Here is a 19,031-nt window from a genome sequence, read left to right as displayed (position 1 = left end):
GGAAAGTCGCGTTAAAGTTGATGCCGTGGTGTCAGTAAAATGGCACAGATATATATATATATATCGTCTCGCTTTATATATAGTAAGATACTTATATCCTTATCACTAATAACTGTTGTGTTAAAGTTTTAATTCAATTTGGTGGCAAGATTGGTTGTGATAATTTCTGCCGTAAGAATCACTATTTCTATCAAAATAGCAGGTTATAACAAAAGAAAACTACTCATATTCAGTACAAGTCGATAGTAGAATTAACCAATTTAATTAACTTTATTAAAACAAGATACACAATCGTTCTGGACTCTAGGATTCAGTTGAATTGTAAAATGTTACAAGAATAGACTAGAATGGAGAAAACGACCCTAATTGTTGCCAAAAAATCTGCGATCTCGTCCTCAATAATTACTCGCAATTAAAATAATAGCGCACATACTTAAAATTAGACATATATAAAAAGTTCTAGGACGCAATAATTAATTGTACAATCTATTGTCGCGTAAGTTAATCTTAAACGATAAAGCAGCTCAAAGATATACCTAATTGTAACTAACCCTCACTAAACAAACAAGAATTACATGCTACGAACTTAGCTAAGTCAGGAAATTCTATCAGGTTTTTATTGATTGAAATATTAGAAAATTTGCTTGATACGGTTAGGTTAGCCTGCTAATTGTGTTTACATGCAAGCAGATTTAGCCGGAATGGATTATTATTAGGCTCATCTCGCTTAACAAACAACCAGTTTAGTTATATACAAATAGCTCCTAACCATGCTAAGTATTCGTCGCTATGGATTCAAACTGTCTATATCATGTATACTATTAACTTAGCGAATCAAGTCTCAATCTCAACCAAATACACTGTAGCACATGATATCGACTTATTTATTAATAAGCTTATAAAATATTCCCTCAACTTTACCTAAAATATATAAAGCATTGTGATTAATATTACACATATTATTACATTAACTTTAACGCATGAAATGGTAAAAAGACGCTTTGTTGGATTTAGTAGCCAACAGTTTAATTAAAGTGCTCAACCTTTAAATTATTGAGTCTCGCTCGCCTCTTAATCTCACCTCGTAAACAGCAATATATCAAAAACTGATGTAAATAATGTAAAACGAAACTTACGGAGGAAACTAAAAAAAATTCGCATATTTAATTAAAGTGCGTATTTAATTAATTAAGGTAGCACAGAGCAACAAATATTAGTAATTAAACGGAATCTCGCTGTAGTCACTGCTTTTATCACAGAATACGGTGTAGTCATCAGCCGGCTTGTTTCGTCAGTAATGATAGACATTTGTTAGTTCAGTTATGTGAGGCGGCTTTCAACCCAGACCCGGGACTATTTTCATTGTGTATTTTAAAATATTGACCTTATTATGAACGAATGTTTTGTGCAAAACAATTCGAGTCAGTTTCATGAGAATTCGAACTAGGCAGAGAAAGAGATTTCATTATCTTATATCCTAAAATGGAGATGGGTTGAAACCTCTACCCACACACAAACTGCTAACATTTCACTTCTGAATCTCACACACACTCACACGACACACTCGGACACTTTACCTGTTAGAATAACACACTGAAACACTTCAGTTTCACGTGGTAATATTGCTATGACCATATTTGGACATAACGTGACACTATTGCAGGGGCGGCAGGAGCGCCACCTCGAAGAACACCCGGTGAGAGTACTTCTTGTAGATAGTTTTACAGTGTTTGTTGCTGGAAGCAGCCACTGTGCTCTTATCCATCATACTGATAAGCTCGTTAAGGTCCTCCTCCGTGTAGCTGGAGTAGTGCTGGCAGGTGATGTCCCAGTCGGTGTTGCCGGATTTGCGCATCGCGAAGAGGAGCGCAGCCGCAGCGAGCTGTGAGGGGCGGTAGGTGACGTATTGGTATTCTTGCAGGGAGAGTTCCAGAGCGTATCTGAGAAGGTGATGTGGTTAAGAGGGGAATAAGATAAAAAGTAAGGAAAGGAATAGACTTAATAACTTATCAAGATAGTCTTGAAACACATCGTTTTTACGTATTTAATAATGATGTTAACTATTAATTCTACTGCCCAACTTGAAAATGGGCAATGCAATACGGATGGTAGCTATTTCGAATCCTGACCTCATGTTTACAGTTAATACATCCAAATATGACAAGGACTTCGCCATAAAAGAGATAATATTCAATGCTTATGTGTTGACAACCGAATCACCGTTTTTGGTAATACCTTCCCTCACTGTCCTATAACCCCACCAACGTTCCCTTACTTTCTTTGATAAAACCATCAACTTTAGTTTGTGCATTTGAATGAAACGTGCCATTAAAAGCCAGGAATTCACGCCTCATAATCAATAATATTGGGTAAAATTTCCACACACATATGTTAGTAAGTCTGGTAAGGTTTAACATTTCAAGTGATAAGGTTTAACATTTGAAGTGATAAGGTTTAACATTTGAAGTGATAAGGTTTAACATTTGAAATGGTATAAAGCTTTTAAACTAAGTTATGGTAAGGGGCAACACTAAAACTAACAACTGGTAAGAATTGGCTAAAGTCGGTAACTGCAGATAATTTACACTAATTTTGGACTAATTACAAATCTATTACAATCATATTATCAAGGTGGTTTAATCAGTCCAAACGTAAACCGTGGCTGAATAGCGTGTAAACTGTAATGTTACGTTTTATTACTCGATGAAGAGCAGTAGTAACTTTTTAAACCGCTTCAGGACTTAATAATTTCGAAAATCTACCGAAATCGAGGAATGATATCTACCAAATTGACTAATCTCTCACCTGCCGATGGTCAGTAATCTCATATCAGCATTAACACATTTTCCGTAACGTCTCAGGAAGCTGTAAGAGAGAGGCATGTAAACTTCATACTCTAATTCAGCGCACAGCACTCGCTCCATCTTCAGTATTTGATCCTCTGTGTAGGCTCTGTCGCACACGAATATGAAGTCTTCCAGAGGGGGTGGGTATCGTTCCTGAGGGAGGGTGGGGTTTATATCAGGTACGATCACACAAACTTTCTAAATTTGAGGATAATAAAAGTTTGAACCGAAGTACCGGAACTTGTTAAAGCAGTAGTAGTTGAAAAGAGAAATGACCAATGAAATGAACAGTCAGAATCAGGGAGTGGCGATTGAAAACTGTAGCACTGCTTACCTCCATCTTAGAAGCGAGGAATATGGCAGTAACACCCAGCAGCTGAAGGTGAAGTTTACGGACGTTCTTTCGGTTCAAATACCTATCAACCATTCTCACGGCCAGGTAGAGTGTTTCATGGAACAGTTCGAATGTTTCCTGCACCTGAGGTGACGTGTGTGTGTAATCGTAATTGCTTGGTGCGTGCAAGCACGATCAGTTTCCCACCAAATTTGAAAGTGGCGCTATTTTTATCGATAGTGTGTAGATTTGAGGATTCGCCTTGCGCAGCGCGCTCACGCTGACAATATGTGGCTTTTTATGCCCGGAGACTATCATTTTTGACAAAGCAAAGTTTGCCAGCATTAAGACGCGCGCGGAGTTTCGAACTATCTAAAGAGAAAAACTAGACGGTCCCGCTCATATTGAGTTACAAAATATCGGCGTTATTATCAAAACTTTCTCCATACCTCAACAAGCCAATCAATGAGAATAGCACGCATTGTTTCTGTTATTTCTGCTTGATTTGACAGATAGTCTTCCACAAGGAAATGGACTTCTCTTTCCCTCAGATTTTCAAAGATTTCTGCGGCATATTCAGGTGCGAACATGGGATCTGTTGTGTCCGCATCTATATCCCTCCATTCTGGTTTAGGTTCGGCAGATTCCAGGGATCTTGATTTCTGAAATAATCACACTTAAAATTTGACGTGATGATTATATCGAGTGGTTTGGAGAATAGACCACGCCCGAAGCTAGGTCACATATTTAAAAGGCTGCAATGAATCATGGAATTAGGAAGCCAAGTTATACTAAAATGTTTCAACAGGTAAAAGTAAATGTTCTGAACATGAAGTTAAGATCGAACCTGTGATCTGGTCAGTGCGATAACTGGGTTTTGAACCACCAAATCTTTGGACCGTCTCGTGCTTTTTGGTTCGGATTTCTTTGCTTTTTTGTTCCTAAAACAACAGATGAATTATTAAATTGCTCAGTGTATGTTTGATGGTCTTATCTGATTCGATAGGATTTATGCGACCAAATATCTAGTCAGTTTTCAAATATTACACTCAACACTCAATTTCCCGTGTCAGTGACTCAGCAGATTTTGCGGTGTGAGCTAAACAAAACAATTTGTTCGGTAAAGGTGCGAAACATGATAAACAACAGCAAATTTTAAGTATTTAAGGTTGAAAGTTGGAATGAAACTACATTTCTGACACTCGAAACCACTGCAGTAATATAGGGGGGGCCGGGGGGGGGGGGGGGGGGGGGGGCCAAGTGGATATTTGTAGATAAATTTAGAATGGATAATCCACGAAAAAAGTGGATGACATTCTACAAATTTATACATTTATCTCCAAAAATTCAGTAGAATTTCTGGGCACATATTTGAGATTACATTTTTTGTAGATAAATGTAGATATTTGTAGATTATTGTCAATGGATAATTCACGAAAATTCTACAAATTCTACAAATTTATACATTTATCTCCAAAAATTCAGTAGAATTTCTGGGCACATATTTGAGATATACATTTTTTGTAGATAAATGTAGATATTTGTAGATTATTGTAATGGATAATTTACGAAAAAAGTGGATGACATTATCCAAATATCTACAAATATCCACTTGGCCCCCCCCCCCCCCCCCCCCCCAATATAGTAATGACGGTATTGAAAAGGTAATAAAACTTACAAACAAATCTCTTAGTAATAGTATCAATTAGTATTTACAGTTGAGGTAGGGGATGCAGTGATGTAAGTTGAATTAAGTATTTAATAAAATATAAAATTAGTTATTCTAATAAAGATAAAGGCCCACTTACTCTGGTTCTACATTCTCTTCGAAGATGGTGAAGGCTGGTTTTGGGGGTTTCTTTGGTCCAACCTTGCCTCCTTTTATTTGATCAATCGGATCTTCGAGTAGCACTTGCTGAAAAAGAGTGTTTATCAGCTTAAACGTATTGACAGTTATTTGTAATTGGGAAACAACACTTGGGACAATGTTTTAATTTAAAGTTTTGTTCAGGTTGAAGGAAAGAAGTCATCCCAAATTGTTTTAATTTAAATTTTGTTCAGGTTGAAGGAGAGAAGTCATCCCAAATTGTTTAAATTTAAAGTTTTGTTCAGGTTGAAGGAGAGCAGTCATCCCAAATTGTTTTATTTATTTAAGTTTTTCAGTTGACCAACAAAGTAGGAGATTTGGTATAACATCTGAGGGATTCCCGGGCTTTCTCAACTAAACAAGTTTGTGGCCATAGCATAAGTACAAAGCTATATTTTTTACTTTTCCTCTTTGATACCTTGATAAAATTGTAAATGATTTGATTTTATCTTTGACTTTAGATCTCAACTCATTTGAGACTGTATCAGCAAAGTTTTAAATGTGAATTAAGATAGTTTAAAAGTAAAGGTGTCAGGATTTATAATATCTGCTGATAGTGACTAGATTTAATCTGATAATGGAGTAATCGTAAGTTACAAATATTTATCATTTAACCCAATACAGCTTATCAGCGACAAGTAAAAATGTCAGCAGTGCTACTGCCTTTGGTTGTGTTCTCAACAACAATCCACTGACTCAAGTGCCTACAATAAAATGCATTTAATGTTTAAAATACATTCAGAGTAATTCAACTAGAGACAGAGGTCTGTGAAAGGTGTAAATCTACAAAATATAAAGAGGGAAAAGGGGCACAATATTCATAATGTTGGCGCTGCATCCTAGTAACTTCGGGACTACAGGTCACACCCTAATATAATCCACCTTAGTGGCCGTATTCTGGTTTATTCTGGTGTATTTTTACTGTTGTGATGAACAATAACAAATTTGAGGATGATCAAATATCTTATTTTGAAGAAAATCATTGGAAGAATACCGTGGTTAAAAGAACTGTATCATAACATTCAGGGGCGTGCCCAGGGGGGGGGGGGGGGGGCGATGGAGGCGGTCGCCGCCCCCTTTTTGAAATGTTGACCTATAATTTTTTGTCGAAAATTGCTTTTTATAGCAAAAAAATATTTTTAGGGGGGGGGTCCACGTTAAAAAAAGTTAAAAAAGTTAAACTAATTAATGTTAAATTTCAAAATTCAGGCTTAGAAAGTTTAACTTTTTTAACATAAATTCAAATTTGGGTTGAAATTGCAATGGAGTGAATATTCTAGACTAGTTTACTTTTAGGTCATGCGTTGGTATTTTTGTTCATTAGTCATTACATGTAGGAATATAGGAATGCCCATGACAAGAGTAAAACAGTCATATAACATAGGTACAACCGATAAATAATTGATACATTTGATCATTACAATAATAAATTATAATTCATAGAAATATAAACAGCTGATTCATAAATAATTTTTAAAAAACAACAGATTCCATTCACAGTGTCAACACTGAAAATAGGGCTATGATAATCTATATATCATTAAATCTAGTGATACTAATCGTAATGAATTAATAACTGAATAAAATTCTAATGATGTTTCATAAAAGTTATCGCTTAAACAAAGAGTCACTGTGTCACGATATTATATTACAAAATTTAAAATAGTGTCTAATGATATTTCATAAAAGTTATCGCTCAAACAATGAGTCAATTTGTCACGATATTATATTACAAAGTTAAAAAGAGTCACGTCTAATGATGTTTCAATGTAAAAGTTATCGCTCAAACAATTTGTCAATATATTATATTACAAAATTAAAAAACAGTGTCAATGAAGTAAAAATTTTACAGGTGTTACTGTAATAACGTAAATAAAAGAACTTGAGGTTCTAATTTGAAGTTACTTATATCATTTAACCTGAATATAAAAGTCTATCATTAAAATAATTTTCACTATAGTGCAGCCGAGTCCTTATCGTCGTTCATATATTTTAGAACTTCACTTGTAATACGATTAACATCATACGGTTGAGGAATCTTCATTATATCACGACATACATCATTATTCAGTAATGAAAATAGATGTTCCTCAATAATCTCTTCCTCGGACATTCCTGATGTCCCAAGACTAGGGAGGCTACCTCTTATGGCCAAACAACTGGCTAAAAAAAGCACAAATCCTTCAGTACTGATCCTGAGATCGCTGAACTGTCACTTGAACGCAAGCAGCTGATGATTGCGAATATGCAGAACAAATTCCCGACCAACAGGAAGCATGTCAAGACCAACATCAACCAGCTGAGACGTAAGATTACAAAGAGACTCAGAGATATCAACAACCGCAGTGCTGACACACTCGTCGAAGAGGTAAACAACACAGACGACGCCCGGAGATACTTTGGAGCCTCTAAGATACTCGCCAAAGGATATGTTAGACCAGCTCTAACCGTCCACAACCCTGCTGGGAATATCGCAGGTACTAATGAGGAGAAAGCGAGGATTATTAAGGAGTACTTTGAAGCTGAGTTCAACGACGCTGATGAGCCTACCCTTCCTGCCTTCCTTGACCCCCCATCTAGCCTTAACAGTCCCATCACCGTTGCAGAGATAGAGAGAGCCATCAGTAAACTCAAGTCTGGTAAAGCAGTGGGTATTGATAAAGTTCCTGGCGAGGTCATGAAAGCCCTGAACAACCCCCTCCTTCATGAAGAGCTGGCTAATGTGTTCAACGAGTCTTTCGAGAAAAACATTCACATTGAAGCAATAGGAGCAGGCATCCTCACACCACTGGCTAAGCCTGGTAAAACTCGTGGCCCAGTTAAGTCGATACGACCATTGCAATTGACCCTGCTGAATGTTTCTAGAAAGATCCTGTCACTGATAGTGCTAAACAGAATAGAGAGAGCTGTGGACAACTTCACCGGACCGTTCCAAGCTGCCTACAAAGCTGGCAGGAGCTGTGCCGACCTAGTTTGGGCACAGAGCATGCTCATATCTGTAGTAATGAAGAAGGAGTTTGAATGGAACAAAGTGAGTATCGACATGTCAGCTGCCTTCAATACCATCCGCAGAGGTACAACAATCAGACTACTAGAAGCTGCAGGATGCTCCAGAGACGACCTGAGGCTTGTACAATACCTCATGGCTAACACCACTCTAGTAGTCAGAGTGTGTTCTACTGACTCAGAGATGTTCTCTTTCAACATAGGAGCCTCCCAAGGAGACAGCACAGCTGGTAAATTGTTTACCCTCAATCTAGCTGGAGCTGTAGTGCACATAAGAGCAGTCCTCCCCTCAAGACCCAACCCTCCGATAGCCGATAACCACATGCCTCTTGAGTCCGGCTATTCAGACGATTTAGAGGAGATTGGTGAAGATATGGAGGAGTTACAGGATATCTTTCAGATCTCCAAGAATATTCTCAGTGAATGGAGTCTCTTTGTCAATGACACAAAGACAAAGTTTACCAGAGTGTATTTAGAAGAAGTTGGTGCCTGTGACGAGTGGGATAATGAACTAAGAGGAAAAGAGGAGTGGAGAAACGAGACGCTTCTTGGTACTAAGCTTGGATCAGAGCAGGATGTTACTAATAGAATAAATAAAGCTAACTCTGCCTTCTGGTCATTTGACAAGCTGTGGTGCCAGGGATCAGAGAGGAGTCAGATAACTGAGAAGAGAAAGATCAAACTCTACGACTCACTAGTAGTATCAGTGCTCCTGTACAACTGCTGCTGCTGGGCCGTACCTCAGCATGTTCTAGAGTCTGTAGATGTTCTTCAGAGGAAGCACCTCAAGCGCATCCTACACATATATTGGCCTAGCTCAATATCTAACAAGGCCCTCTACGCTCGTACCCAGACCAGGCCCCTTTCCGAGAGAGTGGAAAAGGCACGGTGGACAATGCTAGGTCATGTTCTACGCAGTGACAACGACACACCTGCCTACCAGTCTCTGTTATTTGCTACACTAGGATGTCAAACACTAAAGGGACGAGTGGGTAGACACAGGACTAATTTGTATGATATTATTGTGAAAAAGGACCTATTTAAGAGACAAATTTATTTAAAAAATGAAGATGATTTTACCAACTTAGTGAACTTAGCAAGAGATAGAGTAGGATGGAGGAGTTTATTTACTTTGAGACATATTGAACGAATGAGTCTTCGTAAGCGTAAATAGGCCAGCACTTTGCTGAGCCTCTTTAGGTGCTCTTTTGTTTATAGATGTTATTATATTATATAACTGGCTAAATGGCTCTTTAGATTATGAGAGCATCTATGTTTTGAAACAGAACTTCGATCTGGTTGTTTCACTTTCACACACCCCAATAGGTTCTTTACCTGCTTTAAGACTTCAGGGACTTCATTTTCAATATCTTCCGCGCTATCAATTACATTTAGATATTTCTTTGAATCCTGATTATTTTTTATTTCATTCAACGATCTATGCACAAGTTCCTCATCGTCACAACTTTTCAAATTGCTTGGACCTAGTGATCTAGTTAACTCTAGCATTACCGCAATGTGGGAAATAAAGGCAAAAGAATGCTTCCCTGTCACATTTGCATGGACATAATTAGTAGACAGCTTTCCTTGTATTTTTGGAATAGATTGAATAGTTTCCGATGACAAGATTGGTTTCACTCTAGCTATTGGGCATGGCTGATGCACAGTATTCTGCACCACATCATCTGTACTCTTTGTTCCATTCTGACATTCCGGGGTAGGTAAAATACTCATCATCCGACGACGTCTTTTCTTAGATTTTAGTCTTAATACCCGCTCCATGGATCGCACAATTGATAACGTAGGACACCTGGATTTTTTTCCTCCGAAAATATTGTATATATTCTGTAGGCAAGCTTCCTCTAAAGAACACCCAAGTCTGAATAAAACCCGTTGCATTGCTTTGGCCTTGATAATCTGGCCAGGTACCATGTCGTTACACTTCCACAATTCAATTTCAAAATTCGTCCTGACCGTGCATCTATCTTTAATCGTTTCGGCATCGAGCGCCTTTCTTCCGGATTTCTCCTTACAAAGTTTGTTTTTCGGCGTGGAAGTGCCATCTTCTGTGGCGAATCTTGTAGAAAGTTTGTTTAAAACAGTCTCTTTCTTCGCAATCACAGGCTTATCACCTTTTCCATCGTGTACTGGCAGTCTAATTGTACTCAGAGAACTTGTTGGAGGAGTATTTCTAGAGTTCAATTTGTCCCGATTTCCCTGCTGATTCTCATTCTTGATTGCAGTTCCACCTTCAATGAGTCGTGTAGACAACTTGTTAAGTGCTGTTTCCTTCTTTGAATTTAACACTTTCTTGCTGCTGTTTATCTTATCAACATCAATTGGTCGTCCAATTGTGAATTTAGAATTGTCTACTGTGGGAGTTCTCGTGGTTAAATTATCAGTGTTAGCCCGCAAATGCTCCTTCTTCTTCAGACCCGTCGATGAAGATTTATCCATAATCGTCAATTTGCTTTGCACCGTCGGTTTCTTAATCTTTGGAATCCTAAAAGTAGGGACAGCTCTCCTCTTGAATGAGTTGCTTGTTATTATCGCAGTAGTGATAACATCAGCAGATGATTCGTCTTCAGAATCATATTGAGTTCTAGGTTTTGATGAATCAGCAGCCCTTTTTGAAGTGTTGACAACAACTGATACGTCCTCAGTAGATGGTTCGGGTACAGGGATTACAGCTGGAGGAAGCTCCGGAGTATCAATACCTGATGATGTGTCCTCAGTAGATGGTTCGGGTACAGGGATTACAGCTACAGGAACCCTTCAAGCGAATGAGCGACTCTCCTGATTCCTTCGCTAAATTGCAACGTAAACATCTGTCGTATGTGAGACTTTCCATAACCCTTCCGCACTTACACCGCCAAGCCATATTCTTTTTTCGTACAGGGTGGACCAAAAGTCAGTGTGCAAACGTTGGGTCTTATACCTCCGCCGTGTTTTATATTTGAGAGCTGTTGCTTTGCAGATGGCATACTGTACTTACTGGTTCGAGGATTCCGTCGTCAAAATTTGAAAATTCGAATATTTTAGACCACGCCCATTCAATATTAAAACACCTATATTGTTTCCTCTGAACATGCTGGACGCCTAATTTTTTCAGAGACGGTAGATTATTAAATGTTGCATATGATCTGAAAACATGAGGCCAAACGGATTAGAAATGACGAAGTTATCAAGCATTTTGTGTATCTCGTTAACAAAATGACTGGGTGATTATGTGACACCGTGACACGACACCTTAATTGGGCACCCTTAACAATTCCCATAATGTTTAAGGGGTAGTTAACGGGGTCACCTTATCACGTGATTAGGTAAACCAATCACCTGATCACACGTAATGAATAAACTCGTTATGCTTCATATCTTGGTCATCTGAGAAGCTACAGTTCTAATTCTTTCAGGACAAACGTAATTCGAATGGCCAAACACAATTCAATAACATTTAGCTTGATCCGACTATCCAAACTATCAAATAAATGTGAAAATGAACCTCCATTTGAAAATAATTAACGCGAATATTTTTCGAGTTGACAAATTCCTCGAACCAGTGGTGGTACTAAGTCATACCAGAAGGTAGTATTTCAATTGGGCACTCAGTGACTGAGCTATTAAGGCCAACGTTTGCACACTGACTTTTGGCCCACCCTGTATTATATGAATGATTATATTAGTAAATTATACAATTATGTGTATATATAGATACAAGGTGTTTTTTTTTTGTAGAGTTATCAAATCAGTTACAACTACAGAAAACAATTGCAAGAGCGAGGTACTACTAGTACTAAAGGTCAACACTCATAATTGAGTTTAATTTGGGTAATTATGTTAAAATTTGAACCGATTAGTCAGCCAAAATCTGATTTTTAATTTATGTTAAAAAAGTTAAAAAAGTTAAAGTAATTAATGTTAAATTCCAAAATCTCGATCTTAGAATTTAACTTTTTTAACGTGGACCCCCCCCTTTTTAGATTAGTCATTAGTGATTAGAAAGAGGCAGATTAATATGGGAAAGAGGAGCTAAAGTATCTACTTTGATCTAGTATCTTCATGTACCATGTTAGATGACTGATGATATCCACTTGGCATCTAGGCTGATAAAGTTCAGAAATTTCTAATGACCAAGTGTGTATCAACTGTCTGAACCTTCTGTAATGATATCCTTAATCCTATTGGCTTAGCATATAATTCTATAATTCAGTCAAAAATTTTCCGGGGGCTGCGCCCCCGGGCCCCTGCCGCCGCTCGCTTCGCTCGCGGCGGTAGCCTCGGAGCCGGCGCTTGGCGCCGACTCCTCGCCTACCCCTTTCAAAAATCCTGTGCACGCTCCTGATAACATTCTTACAGACAAACAAACACACAACTTACGTTGGTGATATCTCCAAGAGCAGATCGTTTTGTACATTGTTTGTGGGGTCCGGGAGAAATTATACTACGTTTTCGGCTGTTAGTCGGCATTGGAATCTTTGTAGCCTGAGGAGTGGAAGGAGTTAGCAATAGTCTAACAAGTTTCACTGTGAAACGTTAATTTAGTTCCATTAAGTTGTATTAAATATTCAGTAGCTGTGCTAACTGCTTGGTTCGAGCGGCTGTTTTATGGAATATATTATTTAACTTAAATCATAAATCATTCCCTACCACAAATTGGTCAGCTCGACATGTTGATAAACCTGTAATTAAAACCCATTAACTAATTAGTAATTAATTAACTAAACTCACCACAACAGCAGCGGCTCTGGAGGTTGAACGAGTCAAAGGCATCTGTATTATAACTGCACTTAAAACCTAACAGCGAAGTGGAAGATTAGGAAATTATTCACACTTAGACCAATCAAACAATAAATCTGTTTAAACTATAAAATACTTGAAAGAAACTGGTTGCTGTCAGGTGTGGTCTACAAAGTACCAGGTGTAACACAACGAACAGTAAAATGTCAGGACGGAATAGGACACTTGCAAATAGAGCGGGGGTCAGTGCTGGCACGATTCCAGTAATATGATATTGCCTGCTGTCCCGCCATCTTATCATCAGACTTTTAACATTTCAACATTTACAGTATAAGTTTTAGAGTACCAATAAACATGACGTGCGGGAATATGAAACTTGGTAATAAATAACAATTAATAACAATCAGCACATCATCTTTCAAAAATAAAGGTTAGGAAAATTACAATTTTCTCTGATAAATGAAGTATGTAAGGAAAGCCGACAAAATGTCAAACCACTATGATGCAAACTTAACCTTCAATACAACTAAACTGGGGCTATCACCGTACATATAAAACACCAGGAAGCATCGCTAAACAGTAAAAATTATGGAAATAAACACAGGAATTTAAGCAAGAACTGAAGGTTTCTTCCAGCTGCCACCACACACACAGGAATGTTTCCACCTGGCCCACCAGTCGAGCTGGTGAGCGGGGGGTTGGAGGGTGGTGATACATCCACATACCACACACTCCTTCACAAAGTCCTGCTTGATGTGGAGGGAGTGGGCGCTCAGGATCGTGTTCCGGATCATGTCCCGGTCTGTACTGTTGATGACAGAGTTGATTTTAGAGAGGGGTAGAGCCGGGCGGTCGCACAACATGGTGGCACATTTGATGGTGTTTGGTTCGAACTGGAAGTGGTATTGGATGGGGGCGGTGGTAGCTGCTGATTCTGTGAGAGCCGTGATAACAACATGGGGTAGAGTGGTTAGCTTCTGCTGGAACAACTGGATCGTGTCGTAATCAGAACTTGGGATATCGTTCTTACATGGGAACTGTTTGACCAGCATTGACACAGCTTTAAAGATACTAGAAAAATCAGAACTCTCAGCCCCGCAAATAATAGGACCACATCTGGGGTACAGAGTGGACCATATCTTGATGTAACCCAGTAACTCTCGGAGATTGTTCAGAGTTTTACCGTCCGTCACCACACTCTGCCAATTCACCGCTGAAGACGTTCTCTTCTGAGGTTGAACACAGATGGAGATGAGCTGTGCGTAGTCAAGAACCCACTGAAATAGAGGCTGATGAGTGAGTAGGGTTTGTTCAGTGAGCTGGAACTGTTTGGAATCCACCATGCTTACCAAACTGTTGATCTCTATATCAGGAGGACACACGAAGTTGTTCACCACGTCTACAGGGAGAAGAGACTTGAACTTGTCAGCCAGACAGTTCAGAAAGAGACAGCACCACAGTTGGCCAGGCCAGTGACTAGTGTGTGGCTGTAGCTTATACAGCATCATCTTTATACTCATCATCCGGGAGAAGTACAGTTGTCTTATTTCTGGGTTTTGGGCGTCAAATGATCGGTTGAGGGTGATCTCCAGCCGAGATAACATCTCCTCTCGTCTGCTGGCAACTGACATGATCTCCCAGTGATCCCAGTTGTTTAGTATACAATGTTCTAGCACGGAGGTCAGCCAAACAGTTTCACTTTCAGTTTCGAAATCATTGTTTCTGAAGGAGAAAACAGAGATGACGTCGTTTGCAAGAACTGCCAAGCAGCATCCGGCAGGAGAGAAAGTGAAATTAACTTTCGATTTCTTTTCATTTCCTGCCTTCCTTTTTCTCATTCCCTTCAACCGCCAACTGACTCGAAGGAATAATCTCAATCTGTGCCAAATTATTCCTATCTAAAATCTGAATGCTACCATCAGTACAAGCAACAGCCACAGCTCTACCTATTCTGTTATTTATAGGATCAGACTGGGACGGCACAGAGTACGGGAGAAAGGGGATCCTCAAACTATCAGGGATACTTTTAATGGAGAAGCTGTGTTGCTTCTCCCAGTGCAGTTTAACTGAAGTATCAGACGTGTTCATGTTTCCACAAAGAACCGGGTTTATTGAGACGCTGGTTTGGGTGAATTTCCACTTCTCTATTTTCCCTCCCTCCGGATCTTGAATGGCTAGGAAGATATCAGAGTCCGAGCTAAGAGAATTGTCGAATTTCAGGAATATGATCCGAGTATCAGGGCTATCAGGGGCAAGTTGAACTAGCCTGGACAACACAAACTTAATATTAGACGTCATTATCTCCACTGTGTAGAGTCTCAGCGTGCACATCAAGTCGACTGTTGCGATGTCGGAATATGTCTTACCAGACACGATGTACACCACGATATCTGCAGTCTGCATGTTGGTGATGGGCAGGTAGGATGTTCTGACTTTCTTACCGGGGGTTATGAGAGAGAGCAGACCCCGCGATGTGACCGTGATCACACTGGTTTCAAATATCTTGGATTTAAGGAGCGTGCTGGGCCCCTCCATGCTAAACTTAGTGGTCCAGTAGGAAGACACATCTTCACTTCTCACAGCCCAAGTTTTCCTGACGTAATTCAAACCAATATTAGTCCAGGAGAAACAGATAACAGGCTGAGTGTCTACTGAGATGCAAGAACTATCGCTGGAATCTGTGACTTGCACCAACTGCCAATCGTTTATAATATGTCCTTGCATCTGCCATATAGATATCTTGCTCTGGGCGTCTATAACGCACAACAAAGTGCCCTTACCATCGAAACTGAGACTATTAATGAGAGCAGTATGAGGGGTGGGGGTCAGGGATACTTCCCAGGGAGTGTCAGGGTGGAAGAAGTGGAGGAAGTTTCTGTGGGTAGCTGTGGAGGAGGGGAACACTATCACGTTGGTTGTGGACCATGCTGTCGGTCCGTAGGGTGTCCAGACTTGGTCTCCGTTCTTTGAGACTTTGTACAGGTGGGAGATTAGCAGTTCTTTCTTGGGCTTCATTTTTACATTGCTTGACATTTGGTTAGACTTAACGCGTAAAGTGTCGTTTTTGAGGGTAAAAATGTGTTTGACATAAAGTTTTAATGGGACAGTGATTAAAAGACAAAGATAATGTCAAAATTAATTAATTTGTTCACAGTTAATTTATATATTTTCCCCCGCAAATTCTCTATTCAAAGCGCCGGCGCGGGTGTTGCAAGTTCAAGTTTAACTTTTGTAAAAAAAGATGTTCGCCAAGTACTACTTTAAAAGTATTTGTATCAATCAGTATAATGCCTCAGGCTTGATTTATTTGCAGTTTAGCATCAATCATAGCCTCTACCAATACAAATAGTCGTGAAGTTCACGATTGTAAACCGAACAAATAGCAGAGCAAAATTCATCGAATTTCGAGTTTTGAAGTGATAAATTCAAACTTTGCTGTATCGACAGACAATTTAATTAAAATCAGGGAATAGGTGACTCGTAAAGCATATCAGATTTAAAGCGAAAGGAATAAACTAGAGGATCTGACGGCTGACAAGGGCTATGTAGAATGGCCTTGAGTTCGAACTAATATCACCTACAGGACCCGAGCATCTGCCTTTGAAACGAAGACAGTGATGTCGAGAATGAGAATCGTACGGTCGAGTTTAGGAGTATTCTAGTTCATGAATAAAGAATAAAGATTCCTGAAATGCTCTTAATATTATATGAAGAGCTATAACCCGAGCGATTACAGAATGATTTCTTAAGACCTCTTAGGAAAATAGAAGTTAATGACATAACTGTTAATGACATAACTGCTTTGTTTTAAAGCTTGTTAGCCATAACAAGCCTAACAAAGCAGGAATCTCAGGTCTACACGTCATAAAAATATCTGCGGGTTGATGAAGATTGTAAGGTGTTAATATAGATGATTGGAAAAACTTAACTGCTTTTAGGAAAAAATATTAGTAATCCGGAGTACTGAGAGAAATGACTAAAGCGATACTGCAATTAACCATAAGTGTACGACTGAGAGATAAAGTGAAAAGAATTCGCTTTTATCCAACGCGAATTTATTATTCTCGAATGATACGAGAAACGATATCAACTGCGCGCGGCGTTTTACATAATCGATCGTGTTATCTGATCAGACTGTCCATTTTTTAATGATTTTCATATTGAATTTAATTTTTGAAGTTTTGGATGAATATAGTTCCCTTGTACACAATACATGATTTGTAAATATGTATATATATTATATGTACGTCTCGAACGATTTCACATGCGGTCGTAGTTAAAAAATATTTTATTCAGTGCACAGCTAGAGCTGAAAATTGACAGTGTAATAAATTCAACATTGCACATTTGCACGTTGATTCACGATGTCAATCCTTCGCATCTCGCCGATCTGCATACGAGGTTGCGAGAAGCATTATTTGATGCGCGCGCGACCCAGTAGTGCATCACGCTACAAATTTGCACGCAATAATCACGTGTTATGAAAATATTGTTCATTATATCCCTTGACTACCTCCTATTGTTATTTTAATAATACAAATTTTAGTCCAAAGTTACCTGAGGACCCCAGGCTATTATGTTCATTAACATATACCGAATTAATTATTCATTAACCGAATAAAGATTTGGCGGAATGACAGGCTGAGCGCGGCCCAGTAAGTCCAAAGGTCTTTTTGAAACTTAAGTTTTGTATTTTTAATTTTGATAATTTTCAATTTTTGAGACAGCTGTCAACTACTACCAATAAAATTTTAACAATTGCTGTTTTCAGATATTTTGAATTTTGATATATAGTTTAACGGGTGATACTCGTAAAATATTTGTTTCAAATATTACTTCGACCGTCGAGTCCAACTCGGCGCGCGTCCTTGTAGGTTTATATAAACCTACAAGATATATGATATAGTTTATTTTAAAAAACTACATCATTTGAATAATTTAATTCTGTTTGTTTGACTTTATAGTTGATGATGCATGTATAATTATTTAACTTTACAAATGACAAACTTATGCAACTGCAATTGTAAATTGCTTAAGCATGCTTAAGCATGCTTTCACAATTCAAAATTATAACTTAAACTGACAACTCACAACTGAATTTATTTTTTACTATGATAATTTGTTGATTGACGATGCCGAACCTACAAATCGTTACTTTATAAAGCAAAGCAACTATTTTTGATCTCGTGATATGATGCATGGAAGCATCGTCAATGGTAATGCGCGTCGTAGCGGCGTCCTCCAAAATAATTTAATGAACAAAGTACGTAAATTTAAAGTTAAACTTCAACTATTAAAACCAACAATTATGACTGTGCTGCAATACTAGATTGCATTTGTCATTGTTGCGACGGTGCGTAAAATAAAATGATCTATAATATTTATCGATCTTATCTGTTATCTGTAATTTTGAGTTTGATTTGATCGAGTAGGACATATTTGTATCACGTCGTGACCCCATCGTCGTTTCACTATATAATAGTGTAGAGTTTGTACGATACAGGAGAAGCCGCGCACTTGTGCGAGGCGGGTCATACAACGTATGACAATGACATATAATATGAGGTGAGACAAGCCTGCGCACATTTGCAATATTTTGTATTGTACTATAAGAATCGAGCGCTGTATTGATAGACAATATTTTTATCCCCGGAAGAGTTCGTTTCTATGTTATCGATTGACATCAAAGCTCTTTTCGTGTAATATATTGTTGTTATGTTGTTTACAAATGACTGCAACAACCGCCACGAATAGAAAGCAATTTTGCAGTTTTGCAGTGGCTGTACTGCAGCCACTGTAAAGTTGTTGGAGTTTCTCTATAATCATGGTAGCAATGTACAGTCTGATTTTAGTTTGTTGCTAACCTGCCGTGGTAGTATTCTTGATTTGCCATCCGATTGAGAGTATTTCACTTGATTTACATACTTTTTGTGGATCACTTGGCATATCTTAGCTCAAGGATTGGCTTACATTGTTACTTTGAAGGTGCTTTGGCTTCTCCTGGGCACGTAACGGTTCTGTACAAAAGGCTTTATCAGGGTTTCCCTTTACAATTTGATATTGCAATAGAGTTAGAATGATTTCAGACAGATGAGTGTTAAAATTTAGCTTTAAAATAAAATAATTTTTGTGTAAATTGTGACACTCCTCAGTTGAACAAAGAGTGCCTGTTCTAACACGTATTCCAGCTTCCGTGGCTTTTCAGTTTGCACTGAATCGACGAATCCTTCTATGTTTTAGA

At 38.5% G+C, this 19,031-nt stretch overlaps 2 protein-coding genes across 2 annotated transcripts; both read right to left on the bottom strand.

Annotated features, from left to right (window-relative positions):
• Positions 1–228: 228 nt before the first annotated feature.
• LOC134825570 (G2/mitotic-specific cyclin-B3-like) lies at positions 229–12,846 on the bottom strand. The gene is made up of 8 exons (XM_063837804.1): positions 12,782–12,846; positions 12,431–12,535; positions 4,989–5,095; positions 4,028–4,121; positions 3,630–3,842; positions 3,181–3,324; positions 2,806–2,999; positions 229–1,940 (listed from the first exon to the last, which is right to left on the bottom strand). The coding sequence occupies exons 1-8, from the start codon at positions 12,821–12,823 to the stop codon at positions 1,655–1,657; spliced, it is 1,185 nt and encodes a 394-aa protein (XP_063693874.1). The 5' UTR covers positions 12,824–12,846; the 3' UTR covers positions 229–1,654.
• Positions 12,847–13,398: 552 nt separating this feature from the next.
• On the bottom strand, positions 13,399–14,421 carry LOC134824779 (mediator of RNA polymerase II transcription subunit 16-like). Its single transcript, XM_063836755.1, has one exon. The coding sequence runs from the start codon at positions 14,419–14,421 to the stop codon at positions 13,399–13,401; it is 1,023 nt and encodes a 340-aa protein (XP_063692825.1).
• Between the last annotated feature and the right edge of the window lie 4,610 nt (positions 14,422–19,031).

Source organism: Bolinopsis microptera, chromosome 13 (genome assembly GCF_026151205.1).
Source record: "Bolinopsis microptera isolate Bmic1 chromosome 13, MBARI_Bmic_1.0, whole genome shotgun sequence".
Taxonomy (NCBI): Eukaryota; Metazoa; Ctenophora; class Tentaculata; order Lobata; family Bolinopsidae; genus Bolinopsis; species Bolinopsis microptera.
This window is presented reverse-complemented; position numbering and strand designations above follow the sequence as displayed.

Bases quoted from the DNA above. Each gene is read 5' to 3' on its own strand.
- LOC134824779 (XM_063836755.1), bottom strand. From the start codon at position 14,421: ATGTCAGTTGCCAGCAGACGAGAGGAGATGTTATCTCGGCTGGAGATC.
- LOC134825570 (XM_063837804.1), bottom strand. From the start codon at position 12,823: ATGCCTTTGACTCGTTCAACCTCCAGAGCCGCTGCTGTTGTG. The intron at 3,843-4,027 runs GTTCGATCTTAA...TGATTATTTCAG, and splicing joins TCGCACTGACCAGATCACAG to AAATCAAGATCCCTGGAATC. The intron at 3,000-3,180 runs GTAAGCAGTGCT...ACCCTCCCTCAG, and splicing joins TCCTCGCTTCTAAGATGGAG to GAACGATACCCACCCCCTCT.